Source organism: Mytilus trossulus, chromosome 9, assembly GCF_036588685.1.
Source record: "Mytilus trossulus isolate FHL-02 chromosome 9, PNRI_Mtr1.1.1.hap1, whole genome shotgun sequence".
In the NCBI taxonomy this organism is placed as follows: Eukaryota; Metazoa; Mollusca; class Bivalvia; order Mytilida; family Mytilidae; genus Mytilus; species Mytilus trossulus.
In genome coordinates this window covers 81763885-81783537 of record NC_086381.1, presented here as the reverse complement: position 1 = coordinate 81783537, position 19653 = coordinate 81763885, and the positions used below count along the sequence as shown (strand labels likewise).

The 19653-nt window shown below is 31.5% G+C and overlaps 1 protein-coding gene across 1 annotated transcript; it reads left to right on the top strand.

The window, feature by feature from the left end:
- The first annotated feature begins 1657 nt into the window (after nucleotides 1–1657).
- LOC134683518 (uncharacterized) lies at nucleotides 1658–15827 on the top strand. Its single transcript, XM_063542827.1, has 5 exons — nucleotides 1658–1788; nucleotides 7603–7830; nucleotides 9386–9606; nucleotides 12541–12634; nucleotides 14245–15827. The coding sequence occupies exons 2-5, from the start codon at nucleotides 7608–7610 to the stop codon at nucleotides 15825–15827; spliced, it is 2121 nt and encodes a 706-aa protein (XP_063398897.1). The 5' UTR covers nucleotides 1658–1788; nucleotides 7603–7607.
- The last annotated feature ends 3826 nt before the right edge of the window (nucleotides 15828–19653 follow it).

The following is a 19653-nucleotide window of genomic DNA, read 5'->3' as shown; positions in this document are numbered from 1 at the left end:
GCAAATACAAAATTTGATTCCTGGCATTTATGATATTTACCACAAATTCGGAATGCAATATTCTTAATTTGGAACAGTATACTTTTATTCAGAATATTTTAAAGTCTCTTTTATATTTTGGAATTATAGATCTTCAATGCTCTTCAACTTTGTACTAGTTTGGATTTATAAAGCATCACTGACGAGTCTTATGTAGACGAAACGCGCGTCTGGCGTACTAAATTATAATCCTTGTACCTTTGATAGCTATTATACATTAAGACCCAAGATACGGTTGTCGGCTTTTGTACATAAACGGTAGGTACATTTATAAGATTTACTAGATTCATTGGTTTTAAAGTAAACTGAATGATTTCAGAGCTAGGAATATCGGAATATACTTTATACGTTTTGAAATATACAAAACGTTGAATGTTTCGATATACTAATGATTTTCTACTCGAGGAAAAAAATGATCTTATCTGTATTTAGCAAAACCTTTCGAAATTTTGGCGTTTTAATGTTCCTCATTTTCGTACTTCATTCGACCTTTTTAACATTTTTTTAATTGGAGTTTTTTTATTCACCGATAATTCGTTTTGGACGAAACTCAATCGCATATGATGGCTATGATGAGTTTATTTACCTGATTATTTTAGGACAACGGAAAAAGTTAACTTGGTTGATATAAGGGCACAGGACCATCTTCATTGGGCTAAATGTACATCGATTAAAAATCAGTATTATTCTACATCAGTATATGTATCTTATTTTCAAAACTTATATCTGTTTTACCAAAAGAAACCAACAAATAACATAGTTGGTGTCGAGCGCGACAATGAACATGTTATTTTATGAAAAGCTATTTATTAAATGTATACTATCATATAAAAGTAACCGCTTACTTTTCTTTTCTTTTTCCATATCTTCCTTTTTATTCTTTTAAATAATGTATGATATGCATGACTTGGTTTTTTAATAAACATGACCTAATATTTAAAAAGCTTAATATTGCTATGTGTACTGTCGACACCTTTTTGTCACCTTTAAACTAATACCTGACAGGATCTGGCAGGTATATAAACTCATCATAAATACGAGGACTAAATTAAGTATTTACGCCAGACGCGCATTTCGTCTACAAAAGACTCATCAGTGACGCTCGAATCCAAAAAAGTTAAAAAGGCCAAATAAAGTACGAAGCTTTGAGGACCAAAATTCCTAAAAGTTTTGCCAAATATAGCATGTATAGCTAAGGTAATCTATGCTTTATCATTGAACTATTAGTTTCAATCATTCATTAAACAAAATGAAAATATGACCGTAATACAATCCAAGAGGAATATGTCAAACGAAGTCTGAGGTTTACAATTCACAGCGGTAGCAAATACACTGCAGTGAACTTAGTAAACTGATAATAAATAGTGAAAAGTGTTGTTTTTTTTCAGATTATAATTTGTTTATAAAGTTGATATAGTAAAAATATGAAAATTTATAAAAAAAACCTAAAAAAAAAAGCCCAACTAGATAAACCCAACACAAAACAAATATACGAACAAAAGCCTAGTTTATTCATGATATTTTAATTTATATAGAAAATGGTGGGTCGAGTTTATTAAAGGTCGAGTTTGTTAATACCTTAGTTACTATTCAACAGTGACACATTCCGATCGTCAAAATGGCTAACGCTTATCAGATAATAGATCATAATAGTTAAAACAGTTTGTATACCTAAAGGCTTTAAGACCAGATCAAGTGAATGAAAAGATCCTATAACTGATGATTTTCTGTAACGAAATTATATAACTGGTAAGTACATGTACTATAGGTAATTGAAAGATGATTGATTTTAGCAAAGATAAACAGGAAGATATTTACTAGGTTTTTCCGTTCTAATCCGCCGTTTCAGAATTTGATACATTCTGGGTCATATTTCAAAAGCAAACACGAAAACGTTGTGATTGGTTTAAAACGTTTAACAAATAACGTAACGTTATTTTCATGTCGGTGTTCGGAAAATGAGATTACCCAAAGTCATTATTACTAGTAGATTCAGAAAAGTCTGAAATTCGAACCTGTTATTCAAGAGTAACGAAAGATACAAAAGGGACAGTCAAACTCATGGATCTAAAATAAACTGACAACGCCTTGGCTGAAAATGAAAAAGACAAACAGACAAACAATAGTACACATGACACAACATAGAAAACTGAAGAATAAACAACACGAACCCCACCAAAAACTAGGGGTGATCTCAGGTGCTCCATGTTCAATTCACTTTTTTTTATACTACAATTTTTTTTTAAAATGCTTCATCGCTTTTCTTACCTTTTTGGTGTGAATATACCAAATTTGAAACAAACACTCATTTTGCTGTTCATACTAAAAAGACATGTGATTTCCTCGTTTTCACTTTTATATCATATATTGATGGTATTTCTTTTTGGATAAACTGGGATTATAATTATTTGCATGTGGATACAATTGTTTGTTGTGTTTAATCTATATTGTTCAAAATTTTGTATACGAACACAAAGACATTTGATTGACAGGGGAAAAAAATACTATAAAGTCATTAAGTTCTTTATGCATTGATTAGTTAGGATAAATGACTAATTAAATGAATATTACATTTCAAAAGTCAAACCATACAGATAGCTGAAATTTAGCTGAAATTTATGTGTAATTATAAAAATCAGTCAAACTGGCATTGAAACAAGTTAAAGACCCAACTGCAAAATAAGGGACACAAGTCTGTACACGATGTACAAAGACAAATGGCATATTATTGTTGCCTACGTTTTACCAACACCAACAGCCATGTGTATGGTAAATTTGGGAATACAAACAACTGTCACAGGAAGTCGGAAACAATCACATGAATAACTAGAAAATAAAAGTAAGATCTCACTTTACAATACCAAACATTGGTCTGTTATTTCTGTATGATAACACACTCATTGACTGACCCTGCGTAGTCAGTCAATAAGTGTGTTATCATACAGAAATAACAGGCCAATGTTTCCTCTCATGAATAGTTTGTGAACTTATTACTCGTTGAAAAGTTTTTGGTTGATTATAATAAACAGTTCATTCCTAGAATATGTTTTGTGAAAATATAAATAAATACTAAAAACTAAATATTTTTAAGGCAATTTTTTATATCAAATATTTTTGGTCTATTTGAGTGTACTTATAGTAATTAAAATTTGAGGGAACCATATAAACCTGGACCCTGTTCCTTAAACCAGGTAACCATTTGCAGGTAAATCTTACACCAGGAACTAATAGGAACCAAATAGTTTTATAAAACATCGGGAGCGTCATGTCGTATGTATGAATAAAGGCAACAGTAGTATACTGCTGTTAAAAGTCATAAATCTGTGTTGACTTGAGTTATCATTGATATGGTCATAATTATAAATAAACTGTTAACAAAACTTTGAATTTTTGAAAAAGTAAGACTTTTCTACCTCAGGAATAGATTACAATGATTACATTAGCTGTATTTGGCAAAACATTTTAGGAATTTTTGGTTCTCAATGCTCTTCAACTTCGTACTCAATTTGGCCTTTTAAACATGTTTCGAGCCGAGCGTCACTGATGAGTCTTTTGTAGACGAAACGCGGGTCTGGCGTAATATAGAATTTAGTCCTGGTATCTATGATAAGTTGATTACTAGTAATTGAGAAAAAACGGGTAGCAAACTAAAAGTGAGGCAAACATAACGGAACAACAATAACACTCAACTGCAACAAAACAAACGGAAACATATATAGAAATGGACTAATTGACACCAACTGTCATATTCCTGATAGGTACAGGACAAAAATGGCGGGTTTAACGGCAAGCCAAAACTTCCGCTTATATGGAAACAATATATCGATAAAAGGATAATACTACATGACAGGAATACAATACAAACAAACGCAAGATCACTCAAGAAAGAAAAATGCATAAACATTTGAACCACAGAATAACAACCGACATCTTATATGATGAAAAAACACATTTAATTCTGAAACACAATATTCTTTTTTTCGGAGCAATATACTTTCATCCGTTATACTCAGGAGTCTCTCTGACACATTCAATCCCTTGATTTGTTTTACAACTTGATACTAGCTACACCCACTAATAGGTGGTTTAAGACTTAGAAAAAAAAATTCTTTTCTTCTTTTATTTCTATTATTTTTTTTATTAATCATAGATGTATTTTTCTTACTAAAACATCCAATCGAATTTGCTATGGTTTTTATTTAATTTATCTGCAAAAACAAATCGTTTAAAATTACCTCCACTTTGAATCCGGATACCTTAAATTGAAGTATATACAGTCCTAACGTATCTTGAATCCGAATCATCGGATCGAATTTGCATTCTGAAAAAAAAGTACCTTGGCCCATTGGAATGTGACCATTGCTGATAAATTTTCAATGGATGTCATTGGGAGTTGAAAACCTCTGTCGGACTCGGTGCAGGAAAATAGAAGGCGACCCAGCTACTGGCATTTTTATCACAGTTATCCGTATTGACCGCGAATACCGCAATACAGAAAAGCTTTATGACCTTTCCTGTAATGAAGTATACCAAAATCTCCTTTTGATTGAATAATACGTACATAACTAATGAATACCCTACCCTACAAAGTCACTCCCGTTTACCAAACCACTTCAATATAAAAATAATAAATTACACCAAACATTTCACTTTCGGTAACTTTTATTAAATTGCAGTTCTGATTTTTATTTTAAAAAGAGTTGATGCTGTTGATATTATTGCAAACAATTAATTATACTAATATTTTCGTCCTTAGTGGCACTAGATTGGACAAACCACCACTGAATTATTGACAGTAAAAATCAAATACAAAACATTAGCCGTGTTAATATTTTGTTGAAATACATTAATATTATAAGCCTGTCTTGTGTAGCCGAAACCAATACTGGCACACAAGCTATGAGCCTAGTACATTGTAATTTGATGTGTATAATATCAATAAATGAAAACATTTAAACTTAAAAGAGGAATCAATATTTACATATATACAAACAATCCAAAGCAATGTTAGGTATAACAAAGGAAAACACATTAGAAATACATTTTTTATCAAGTTTACCAATAAATGTTTGGTTAAAATACTATCTAATGATATGTTATAGTCTATTGAGATATCAACTAATTGAATGTAAAAAATTATCCCTTATGATGATATGTAAGTCCTCTCACATACATGTGACACTTTTCATCGATGATGTGTGTAAATAACAAAATTAACAAGAGCTGCATTTAACACATATATAAAGTAATAAATTCCCATTGTTTTGGAATAATTCTTGAAAAAACCCTGAGTACTTAATTTAATCTGTGTTTCACAAATCCGGGCTTCATAACGATTAAGCCATTTCACATACTCATTTAACGCTTTTTATTTTAAGTAGAATGGTCTTGAAATATCAATTTTTACGTGCAAAGCATAGACCAAACAAAATGGGACAAACGTAGTTAGGGCCTTTTCTAATTAAGGATCATCTGACCTTTGTCAGTCTTAATTTTCTCATTGTGTGGAAAACCTATTGGTGACCTTCTGCTGATTTATGCTACTAGATCGGGTTGTTTTATCTTTGACATATACCCAATTTCCCATGTTTCCAGTCTCAATTTCGAATTAAACTACAAGTTTTGTCAGCATTTTACATCTGTTATGTCACACAATTGTTTACAGACACAGAGAAAGGAAAACAAGTTTACAAATACCAAAAATTCAAACATATCATTGTGTTGTGCTTTTATTTGACTTTTGTCATCATGAATTATCTTTTCTGATCTTATGATAGACAATATTTATATATGTTACAGTGAATTTACATAATAAGGGATTATGTAGAATCCCTGATTTTTCAGGGAATATGTAGAATCACTGAAATCATTAGTAATTATATACAATCCTTGAAAATGACCAGTGATTTTGAAGTGATCACTGAACATTTTAATGATTTTTCTACAAATTCCCTAATATGATTTCAGGAATTATCAATAATTTAAGGATCCTTTGTTTTAATTTTTTTAAATATAGAAAATATTATTTTTTTTTATTTCATATTCCTTTCCAGATGAGATAAATCTGCTTTAAAACACAGGGTGATCTGAAAGATATAACCGAAACAGGGTTTTGAGATAAAGTTGAAGACTTCAAAATTAATAATATCAACATTCCCTTTATAGCGATAAGATTACATGTACTGTTTCTTTATAAAAATGCAGCGTCAAATGGATATTAATGTTCTATTCGTAAATCCACAGAGCATGTTATTTGTGGTAAAACAAATGGTGAAGACGATTATGGGAAATTTTGTGTTGTTGTTTTTGTTTTTTGTCTTTTTCCGAATGAACAAGAAGTTCAAACTGAGAGAACTTACGCGTCTAAATGTATAGAAAAAAACGACTAAGAATTGACAAATACAACAAAATTTTAGAAGAAGCTAGCATTTGTTGTAATATTCTCATAGCAATTCCACAGGGTAAAAAAGGAATGGGAGACCCCAAAAACATAATGGCAATTGTTTACAAAAAGTCTGAAAAAGGATATCGCTTGGCCAAAAACATGGTATCTTGCTAGAACTAGTTCGAGGTTACTGATTTCTTTTCTTTTTTTGGGGGGTGGGGGGTACCTCAAGTTGTTTGTACTGAATTCATTTCTCTTAGGCGTGTCGTTAAATCTGATTCGATATGTGAAGAAAAATGTTTTTAAAACTGTGGATATTGTGGTAAACCAGATGTGAAGCAAATAAACGTTCATATAAAAAATCAGGACATTTCAATGTATTGTGTCTAATGTTATACAATTATAGCCTTTGTATGAGGTAGATACAAGGATATATTGACCTGAAAGAAGTATATTGACTGAGGACGAATTATTATTTTAATATATTGTGTTTAACATTTTAAAGAATGGCTATTATTTGATATATTGTGCTTAATATTTTACAAATTATGTTTATAGTGATGTTTTATCAAGTTTTTAAAGAATAAATCATTTGACTTTTATTCATTTTCTTTATAAATACAACTATTTCTTCATTTAAGTTATTATGTATAATCCCTGACATTTTTTCTAGTGAGTATACATAATACCTGAAAATTTTAGTGATTATATATAATCTCTTAATTAGCCAGTGGATTCTACATAATCGCTGATTATACAAATTCACTGTAACATATACATGTTTATATGACATAAATATCAATTATATGATCATTTTTATAAATTTACTCTTTACAAAAGAATGAATCATTCAAAATGCTAAGGATTTTCTTATACCTGGCTTAAATTACCTTAGCCGTATTTGGCACACATTTTGTAATTTTGGGTCCTCATTGCTCTTCAACTTTATACTTGTTTGGCTTTCTAACTATTTTGATCTGAGCGTCACTGATAAGTCTTATATGGACGAAACGCGCGTCTTGCTTATTAAATGATAAACCTGGTATATATACGTACCATTGATAACGTTTTGAACATTAATTTCTAAATGTCCTGTTCATGCACGATTTGGCAAGAAAAAAGCAAACAATCAATAGTAGTCTTTTAACTGATAAAGTTCTAACAATTATTTTTTTTAGGTAAGATGGCGACATGTTCAAATAAACCACGTCCAACATGTTTAAAGGAAAAACAGAATTATACCACATTGGACAGACTTTTGAAGGACGTGGCTGAACCAGTTGTTAGAAAAAGATTTGACAAAGAGTTTGATCCTACAGCGTTACAGAAAACTCTAAACAGAGAATCATTGATATTAAAGAAACTTGTTAATAGAAAACAATGGAATATATTATTCCCACCACGAGGTTAAGTTGTTTTACTATAATAAATGTTATTGATTATTAGTACTGATAACGTTGTTTTCATTTTAAAATCATTTGATGGAAAACCTACAATGGGTTCGTTTAAAGAGTAGACTTATTGGTGGAGATCGGCGGTTTATGCTCTTAAGTTGAGTTGTTATCTCTTCGACACATCCCCAATTTTTATTCCCAATCTTTAATCTTTTACGGTACAGCCAAAATGCTTACCCTACCGGAGAACCTGATTTCACTCCAGGTTTTTAGTGGAGTTCGTGTTGTTTATTGTTTATTTTTTTATAACTGTTGATGTAAATGTCCTGTGGTTTTGTTAATCTTTGTTTACCTCTTGGTTTTGATTGTTATTGTCTTTTAAAGAAAGGGTTTTAGAAATATTAATCTATGATGTCTTAAAAGTAATCACTTAAAGTAGATTTTGTTTAATATGTAATATTTTTAGGAACAGTTTGGCTTAATGAACCATTTAATCATTACAAATGACTTAAGTTCCCATTTATTACATGCATTAGATTAACACAAACACATTTTGCTGTTTCATAACCTTTTTGTCCGCGATTAGGCTCATTGAGTCGATAGTATTTGAAAGCATGTGAAATATAAATTATGTGTAATTTGGCTTTTTTGAAATGACATGATTCAACGCATGACAGGAGTGCACGTAAAAAAAAATGCAAAGTTTTGTTTAATTGCATATTTTTAACATTTCATCTGCGAACAAACATCAAATACTATTGAGAAGCGTTTGAATTTCATTGTTTTTTGTCCCAAAATTGTATATTCGCCTTTTACCATGTTTAAATGATTTAACAAAATTTAAAGTCATAGTAAACATGTTGCTGGATATTGAACCACTACCAACATATATGTTTAATGAAATCTTATATGCACTTTATTTATTATATTTATAGCACATTCATAACGTATTATCGAAAACAATATTTCATTCAATGGTTGTGGATAGCAAGCAAATTAACTTTCGAGTTTGTTACCGAGGTTTATCGGATTGTGACATTAACAAACAATAAAAAACTGAGCACGAGGAAAACTCGACAGATAAGTGGATTAAAAAGCCAGGCTATTTGTTTTTGTGTGTTCTAATTGGTTAATTTAACTATTCCTTTAAGAATCTGTTATTTATATTTGACTGCAAAAGCATGTGTTTTTACATTCTTTTATTACGGGTTTCTCCTCGCACTTGTATCGAACAAAATGTATCGTAGTTAAGTCCACTGCATTTGGGAAAATACCGTATAAATGTATAGGAAGTCAATAAGTCAATATTGATACAGTTACTATGTTTATTAAGTCTTTGATAATAAAAATGATTTGTTTTTCAACAAAAGAACACGTTCGATCACTTTTTTAAAGTAAAATTTAGTATATAAAACATGTTAAACATTTTTAAAATTTAAAGTTTCAAATGACTTCAAAAACAATTGAATTGGAATAAAAGGAAGGCACTGCTTAACTTAGTTCCCCACTTTTCAAAGGGTAACATATCCCACTCATTTTCTGTTCAACTGCTGTTTTGTAATTTTAGGTCAAAAGCCAGTTTGTTCCAGTGATTTTGATTTGACATTGATGATTTTGCTGATAGGAAATCTCACTCCGATTCAGATAGCAGACAGACTTCCTGTTCCCATTGATATAAGTACAGGAGCAGATATATCTAGGATAAAATACTACAGAAATGAGTTGGCACATTGTAACGGGAAGATATCAGACATTGAATTCGAGCAGAAATGGATGGAAATTTATCAGGTATGTTATTGAATATACAATGTAAGACGTGTCTCGAGTATTAGTTTTGTCTTCACACTTTTGATTTACTATTGTTTTAGTAATTAACCTGGTAATGCGTTAATATTGATTTACCCGAATAAAGTCAGGTAAATCCAAAATTGGTGAAAACATCCATGCAAATGTAAATCGAGCAATTTCTTATAGGAATCATTATATTTATTAGTAAATGAATGCAACTCTAACGCATCTTATCTTGAGAGTTTCCCCGAACACACTATGTTTAAAAGGACCGACAGACAGGAACAACTTTTTGTTTTATTTAATTTTTCTTGCAAATATCAAACGAAGTACTCACAGTTTTGCTTGTCTGAGATTGATTTGCTAAACAACTTACTCTTGACGAAAGAATTGTTTGACATTATATCTTGATCTATAACATAACTATTGTGATATAAACTATTATAAATGTTGTCACAAAAAGATAAGAAACATCGCTGATGAATCATTAACTTAGAAGTGAATAATGTGACCTCCTTAAATTTTCATTCATGTCAATTAACTAGAGATTGGTTTTCCACGGATTTTTTATGTGATTTTACTTTTTGCTCATAAGTTATCCGTGTTCAATTATTAAATGGAAAAGAATGTCACCATTGAAAGTAAAACAAGGTAGAACCAGTTGATGGCTGATTCGATCCATATAAACTAATTCATAAACATGTAACCACGTTGATTATCATAAATTTTTAACCTTTAATTTGAAAACAAAAAGACCTAGAAAAATCAAATCGCATCGCTATATATATATAACTACGTTCAAACCTATGATTGCGTTGGATAAAAATCGAAATATTTATACGTGTGCATGTAAAACAAATTTCGTTGTAGAAGGGTCTAAAAACAGCACAAACAACATTTTCCAAAAGACCTAATGAGTGAAAAAGTATATTTAAACAAAACTCATTTGACTAACAGGTCGAACAACTGATGTTCTTTAACCCTGCTGACTGCCATTGGCGATTGTCAAATAAAATTGATCACAAGATGTAACAAACTGGATCTTAAAATAAATTTAATACTAAACAACCAAAAAAATTTACTTGTGGCCACGATGTTATGCGACAAACATAAGGTGTCAATATTTTTTAAGTACATCAGATCCGGATTTCGACAATAAATGTCTCTTCAGTAATGTTAGGGATCGAAACGGTATTTGGAAGCCATATAAAAAGCACCCTCGTTTTTAGATAGACTCTTGAATTTTAAGAGTCAATACAGGATGAACGGATCATATAAACCGGAGGGAAAATATGATACAAGCCCAAACGAAAAAATATATACGAGTTTAAATTGAAAACTACGTTCAAACCTTTGCTTGCGTTGGATAAAAACCGCATTTTTATACGTATGCATGTAAAACAAATTTCGTTGTAGAAGGGTCTAAATACAGCACAAACAACATTTTCCAAAAGACCTAAAGAGTGAAAAAGTATATTTAAACAAAACGCATTTGACTAACAGGCCGAACAACTGATGTTCTTTAACCCTGCTGACTGCCATTGGCGATTGCCAAATAAAATTGATCACAAGGTGTGACAAAATGGATCTTGAAATAAATTTAATACAAAACAGAAAAAAAAAAGTTTACCCGTGGCCACGATGTTATGCCACAAACATAAGGTGTCAATATTTTTTTAGTACACCAGATCCGGATTTCGACAATATATGTCTCTTCAGTGATGTTAGGGATCGAAACAGTATTTGGAAGGCCATATAAAAAGCACACTCGTTTTTAGATAGACTCTTGAATTTTAAGAGACAACGGATCATATAAACCTATAAATCTATATACATATATATATATATTTACTTTGTAATCGGCTTACGTGACCGTCGGATATCACCTCGATGGTTAATAAATTGGCGTCTAGACCTAAATACATACTAAATGCTGATACAATGTATATATAATCTTGCCATGCATTGTAAATCGTTTATATTCATGATATTATACCTTCTTATAATTTTGATACCCCTTTTTAGTATGTTATAAATCAAATATGAGAATTACAGTCAAGTCGGAGAACATAAATTTGTTAGCTAATGCTCCTTTACAAAAGTAAAGCATCATCGATGATTGTCTTACTAGACTGTCATGCAATTTTATTCAACTATTTATAAGTTAAAAAAAGACCTGGAAATGTGAGGGGGGAATAACATGTATTCAGCATAGCCTTCACCATAAATATACCAGCATTAGCAAATGCAAAATCTTTAAACAACAAAGAAAAATCAGCAAAACAAGATATGCAAAAAATGAATTAGAACTGAGACAATCTAATGACTCCTTTGAGGGGATATTTGTCCTTAAGTGTAAGACTTACTTCATAAAACATAGTTCTTGTATCTTTTTAACTAAGAATTCATGGTTATGAAGATGATAATATTGCACATGAGATAACAACATGAGACAATATTATATTGCATGTACGGTCTCTGTATAGGGGCGGATCCAGAACTTTTCATGAAGGAGTCCCAGCAAACCCCCCTTGATCCGCCTATGACTGTATAACCTTGAACAATGGTCAAATCCATACTGTATAGTACACACTTCAACATTTAAAAATGACAAAATATAATCATTTCAAACGACAAATGACCTTTCATTAAACAAAAAGTGGTTTGCTTTCCAATGAGACAACTCTTCACAAGAGTCCAAAATACCACCGAAATAAACAAAGCTAGATCACTGTATGACTCACCAATTATCATATTCTGAACGACATTGACTGCTTTTTATCGGCTCTGAAATAATAAAGATTCAACAATTAAAATGAGAAAACCAATGCTTAGTAAATGCGTAATTTCCGATATCTTGTAAATGGTTTTCAAGAGATGGTAACAGTCTGAACTTGCAGAGTATCTCTCATGTTTTAAATATTTTTTCAACAGGCTATAGTAAGACTTGGTGGTGAAACTTACAAAGAAATATGTGCACAACTTAGAGTTAAATCTCTTTCAAGTGGAAAAGAATATGGAATGGAAAGTAAGAATTAGTATGATACTAGGGTGTGTCATTTACAAAAGTCGGGCCACTCTGATCTAGACTTTGACGTATGATTTTTATGATGATAAACTGTCGGCTTTGTGTCCTGCATATTACATAGGTATCGTATAGGTTGGTCAAACTTGATGTTCTGATGCATCATGCAATGAGGGATGGCAGGGGTCATATATCTTGACTATGGCCTTTGTCCCTCATGATATTAAAACATTATTTGATTTGTGTGTAGAGCATTTGCTTAATTTGTGTACCATAGCACGTAGATTTTACAAACTTTGTATGCAGAAGCATCAAAGGATCGAGATTTGTCACAAATTCATAATCGAGTTCACTCTGACCTTTAACTTTGACAGCTTATTGGAAATTATTGTGGTGTTTATTTATTTAAAAAAAAATATGGACTTGGTTCAATACAAGTATTCAATCCTGCCCTTACCTGATTTTTTTTTTATATATATCTTTTACCGGAAGCTTAATACCAAAATTGACGACACAAGAGATGATTTTTCATGGCCTATTTTAATTATCCATTTTATATGGTGACGTTCCCTTAGTCTGTCACCATCTGATAGATCATAGGGTTAATATATCTAAACTTGATCGATGCGCTCGTGTATGTAACAACGTATAATGTAAATAACGTTGACATGATACATGTCATATAATTCTCATATATGTTATGATGGTATAATACTAAACCACTAAGGGGATGAGTTTTGCTTGATTTTCGTATGATATAATCTTTCAATTAGTTTAGTAAAGCTTGCATGGCAGTTACTGCTTACAGTCCTTTGTTACTTAATTTAGCATTGTCATTTTTAATTAGTTTCTTTTGTTATATATTCTGGCATTGCTTTGTGTTTGTTTATTCAATTTAGGCATAGGGGGAGGGTTGAGATGACACAAACTGTTTAACACCGCCACATATTTACGCATGACCAACGTCAGGAGACTCTTGCCTTTGTTAGTCTTATATATTTTTTTCACTTTAGTTTATATGTTTCTACTCTTTTGTACGGTTGTTGTCTTATTTTATATAGTGCCCGGTTCCATTCTCAACTTTATTGATTCAAATTTATTGAAAATAACATTTGGGACGGCCATCAGAGATTTGCAATATTAAATGAATTCATTAATTTCTGAATTTACAGCATACAAACCTTACACTTTGACTTGAGCCAGTATAAACCTATCAGATTGATCTATTAGTAACCATGTGTCAACTGAACATAAACATACTGTACTGGTTATATAAAATTAATGGCTGAAAGCCAACTCATTTTAGATGCTGATACCCCTGAAATATTCACTTACAGCAAATCTCACAATCTTTGGCCATTGCCTTTTAAGCCTTTACTAGATTTTTTTTGTTGTATAGTAAATGGAACTTCTGTGCACTAGTTCACTTGAATGAATGCAGTGGATATTGTTGATTTGATTTCTTGTGATATAGATAACAGTTTTCGTAAATTTGTTAAATACCTGTTGCATAGACGTATGCCTTGAGTTTTGCTAGTTTGTCTTTCTTTATGGTAGAATCACATACAATGTAGGACGTTAATAACTTAATCATAATGAACATTTTATTACAGATATTCATCAAGAAATTATTGAAGATTGGAAAAAAATAGAAACAAAAATGATTGAGACAAAGGCCATAAAAGAGTTGATAAAGGTGACCAAAAAGAGCAATTTCATAGCTGTAATTGGACCATCTGGTTGTGGAAAGTCTACTGCTGCTCATCAGGTTGCTCTTTTACTACATAGAAATGAAGGTTACCAAATCATACCCTCAAATTTTCCCACGGACATTACACAATATTATAACGAATCAGAAAAACAAGTGTTTGTCTTTGATGATGTTTGTGGTAAATATTCGCTTGATTATGATCTTCTTAATAAGTGGAAAAAATTAAGTACCGAGTTAGATAAAATCAAACAGTGTGAAAATGTTATGATACTGGTGTCAAGTAGGTCAGACATTTTCTATCAGTTCAAAGAAATGCAATTTCTGTTCACAGCACACTTCGATATGTTATCAAATGACTATAGCTTATGTGACAATGAACGTTTTCTAATGGCGGAAGCTCATATAGGAGCTGAACACGCTGAAATCCTCAGAGAAGCAAGTCTTTTTAACATGTACGATTTCTTTCCCCTTCTTTGTCAAATATTTGCTACTGAAAAAGATAGAAACATTAAGGAATTTTTCTCACAGCCTGTGAAAGTTATCAAAGAAGAATTGACTTTAATGAAAGAGGAAAAAGATCAAACGTCTTTTGCTGTCTTGGCACTTTTTGTAATTTATAACAACTGTATAACCGATGAAGTTCTGTCTCCAACATCTAGCATTAAAACCATACTTAGTGACATTGCCGAAGAATGTGAGATGGCAACCCAACTAAATATCAAAGTCGTAAGGAAACACTTGGACATTTTTCTTCATTCGTATGGGAAGAAAAACGGATCTAGTTATATGATAATGCACGACAAATTATTTGATATTTTTGTGTCCTTTTATGGTGAACATCTGCTGGACATTATTCTTACTCACTGTATTTACCCTGTTATATTTACACGGTTCCGGTTACAATCTGTGGAAGAAACAGACGAATTCATGATCAAAGTCCCAGTGGAAAAACAAGCAAAGTATTTCCAACGTTTATTTCATTTTTCTAATTCAAAAGATTTTGGCAACATATTTTGGCACACTCATTTCAAAAACAGAACATTTCAACAGCAGTTCCTGAAAATTTTATCTGAATACCAAGATTGTCGTGATTTTTGTCTATCATTATCTGATACAGAATCTTCGCCATTGTTTATCACTGTTGCACAAGGTTATAATGATATCACAAAAGTTTTGTTAGATATGGGTATGAATGTTACCGTATATAATGAACTTCAATTAACCCCTCTAGCTTATGCAGCAGGAAGAGGTTGTGTTGAAACATTAAAGTTATTGCTAAAAAACGGTGGCGATTTGAAAAAACAAAACAAGCAAAGGCATTCTTTCGACTTGAGTTTAGCAGTTACACAAATTTTGTCTGTTTATTGTTACGTTTCAAATTTTTCTAACATATCCATTACACAAATTTTGTCTGTTTATTGTTACGTTTCAAATTTTTCTAACCTATCCATTATGAATGATCAAAAGGTTTGTATTAACATTTAAAAAAAAAAGCGGGAGAATATTGTAGATTTAGGCAGCGGAACTCATATGGGTACCCCCTTATTACTAGCCACAACTTTTGGCCATACAGATATTGTTAAACTATTAATAAATCATAACTGTGATATTGATCCGCATGACTGGTTCCCAATTACACCCCTGTATATAGCAACAATATATAATGATGTAGAAATGGTAAAAATATTTTTGGAGCATGGATGTGATATAAATATTTGTAATGAAGAAAATGAGTCCCCCTTGTATGTAGCCTCAAAAAGGGGGCATGTTGAAATTGTAAAATTATTGTTAGACAACAATTGTGATATAAACATTTGTAATAAAGTGATGGAATCTCCCTTGCATGCTGCTTCAAAATGTATAGGTTGTGTTGAATTTGATTATGACTTTCCTGATTTTTCTTGGAAAACTTTTGAAAAGGTTATGTATAAATTTCATCGCCATAAGATGCAAGTGTCAAATGAGGATTATTTAGATATTGTCAAATTGTTATTAATGAAAAATGCTGATGTTAATATTTGTAACAAAGATGTTAAAACTCCAATGGAGGTAGCCTTAGAAAATGGGCATGGAGATATTGCGAAGTTATTATCCGAACACTCCACTATACAAATGCTCGAAAAATAGAATTTGATAATAGGAGTAGAGACTTGAAGACATATATTTTGCCCTACAAATCATATTTTGTAGTTCAAAAAACCAATACTAACATCTAAAAATGTAAGCAAATGAAGATCAATGTTCTATTTTAGCTTTTAAAGTATCATATTTTTGTAACATGTTACAGGTTTTTTTTTATACGACCGATGTCGTATATTGGTATCAACATGTCGTCGTCGTCCGGCGTCAGAATCGTCGTCGTCGTCAGCGTCGTCCGAAAACGGATGGTTTCCGGATAATAACTTTCGTATAAGTAAATCGAAATCAATAAAATTATAACACATGGTTTATAACTTCTAATGGAGGGTTGGGACTGATTTTCGTCACAATTGTTTAAGAATAAGGCCACACCAATTTAATTTCTTGTTCTACGGATTTTTGGACTCCAAAATTTAGGGCGAGCGAGCGATTTGAAAATTTTAATAAAAAAATATTTAATTTGCAAATTATTGAGGCGAAGCTTGAAAAGTAGAGGCGAGCGATTATAATTTTTTTTTGTAAACATAAAATAGTAGGTTTTGACTATATTAAAACTTGATTTATCACTTGTACTTTGACATTTCTTTAATTTCTGAAGTATTGTTTCCATATTCACCAAGAAATAATTAAATCTGGTCTATGTATGACAATGAGACAATTCTCCATCCAAGTCATATTCAGTTTGGGGGCAACCCTTAATGTTATAAATTTATCCCTTTTACATGTTTTATAAGGGATCAATATAAGTTATAATATATTTGTTTGTTCAAAAGGGTTCATATTTTCTCAAAGAACTATATATCTATCTGGTATTAAAATAAATGGTCTAAACATGTCCAAGAATTTTTGTAATATCCTGGACTTTAACCATGTTAACACATTTACTTTAACAGTTTAATAATTATTCAAAATATTAAAGTGGACCCCTCTTTTAGAAAAAGTTGTTTAAAATATGATGTAACTCTCCTCTTTTTGAGTACAAAATTATAAGTTTTCAAAGGTTTTTTATATAAGAACTAATCAAATTCTTGGTCATGTTGGTATTTCTATTTTCTTTTCTACATCAGTAAATGACCCCTTGTCTGAGGGTGGGTTGTTCTCAACCTAATAATAGCAAACACAGGTCACAGTACGACCTATTACACAGTGATACAGACCAAACAGCAAGCTAAAAAGGAGCCCAAAATTATTAGCGTACACAATTCGAACAGGAAAACCAACGATCTAATATGAAATCCGAACGGGAAATTACCAATGAACAACATTAACAAACGATGGTGAACGACAGGCCCCTGAATCAATCAGGACAGGTGCATAAACATCCAGCGGCTATGGATAGTTTTGTTTCGCCAGCATACAATATAATTGCAGTTGAATGCAAATCCTTCAGAAGTTCTTTGTACTTTATTCTAACAACGAACATTTGTTGATAGGGAATATAAGTAACGGGGAAAGAAATTATTTTTTTGTTCTTAAAAGGTATTTCCGTTGTTCTAAATTTATATCGGAGCACTCCCGCTTTGGATAAATAGGTTTCATGCTAAAACAAATATTCTTACAGATATTTACACGGTGTGGTGGGGTGTTTTATGTTTAAAATCGTTATATAAAGGTCAGACTGTGATTTTAGAAACAGATGTTGATATCTTTTTGAATATTTACACACAAAAAACGGTGCGGGAAATGGACATGATTGCATTTCCGGATGCGGGAAACGGGAATATAAAAAAAATAAAAAAAATCTGTTTTGAAAAAAATAGGTGCGGGCGGGTCCGTCGAACAAGGAATCAAATTGGTGTGGCCTAAGGGGCCCAAATAAGCATTTTTGTAGTTCCCAGACTATAACTTCTGAAAATATACCACAAGTTTCCATACTACAAATGGACGGATAGGATTGACTTTGGGGGGTTATGGCTCAAACCATATAGTAATTAGGGGCAAAAAAGGGAAAAAGATGGGTTTTTCTGGTTAAAAGACAATTGAGACAATTTAAAAACAGTGTAAGAGTGGTAATCCAAATTAATTAAAGAACACTGTTTGATTACCTCCCTTACACTGCTTGTAAATTATGTATTAAGAAATGATTATCGTCTTGAAGTGATAAGCTGTCAATTTACTTTTAGAAGTAACTATTAATTATCATTAATTTTTTGCCATGACTATGCATGTCATTTTATAGTTTTAAACTGTTATGATGTATTTGAATGGGTAACTATGGTTGCAAACTCCATTAGAAATTTGAATTGAGATACTGACCATACCGTAAGGGAAAGATCTTTTGGGGGGAATAAGTGAAAGGGGGAGGTGGTAAACATTGAAGGGAGGGGGACTAACTTTCTCATTTTTTTTGGGGGGGATAGGGTAATATTAAACAGCATAGTGTATTGCACAAAAGCAAAAACAACGGGTTAAATTATATCGTTTTGGGAGAAGGGGGTCAATTCGCAACAGCATAGTGTATTGCAAAAAAGCAAAAAAATGAATATAAATTCAAATCAAATAACCAATTTGTAGTTCTTTGACTATAGTAATTCTGTGTCAGAAACCTATTATCTGTCAAAAATTTATTTACAATATTCCAAATTCAGACCTGTACCAAGCGTGAATATAATGTTAATTTTGACCCCAACTTTTCAGGGTTGGACATATGCGGTCGAAGCCAGTTCGCTCAGCGAAGCAATTTATTATTACATGCATATGATGTACAAATATAGATGTAATTTTTTTTTTTTATAAAAGACGAATATGCTATGATATTTTGATGTGATAAGCTCTTATCAATCTGTACAGAGAATGGCTCTATGTTTTATTTTTTCACTAAAAGATGAGTCTAAGATATGAGAAAAATTATTCAATTGAATTTGAATGTATTTTTTTTTCTACTGAAAAAATTTGGCTGGCCCCTAAAACATTTGGTATCAGATTTAAATGGGTAGACTACGCATACAAGTACTGTAAATGAAGAAAAAATTGCAACCTTTGTTAGTATCAAATTGACAAGAACTCGCATTTTGATCTTTAATATAATAGATATATTTGTATGCAGCTTTCTCGAAATTGCAGTAAATAATCTTGCATTTTTGTCCATTTTTGATAAGTCACAATTGATTGCAGATAAAAGTTTCTGAATATACAGTATCATATTATGGTGTTATGTGGTCTATGTTATCTG

Excerpts from the sequence above, each read along its gene's own strand:
- LOC134683518 (XM_063542827.1), top strand. The coding sequence starts at position 7,608 with ATGGCGACATGTTCAAATAAACCACGTCCAACATGTTTAAAGGAAAAA. Across the intron at positions 7,831-9,385 it reads TATATTATTCCCACCACGAG|GTCAAAAGCCAGTTTGTTCC; the intron begins GTTAAGTTGTTT and ends TTGTAATTTTAG. Across the intron at positions 9,607-12,540 it reads AATGGATGGAAATTTATCAG|GCTATAGTAAGACTTGGTGG; the intron begins GTATGTTATTGA and ends TTTTTTCAACAG.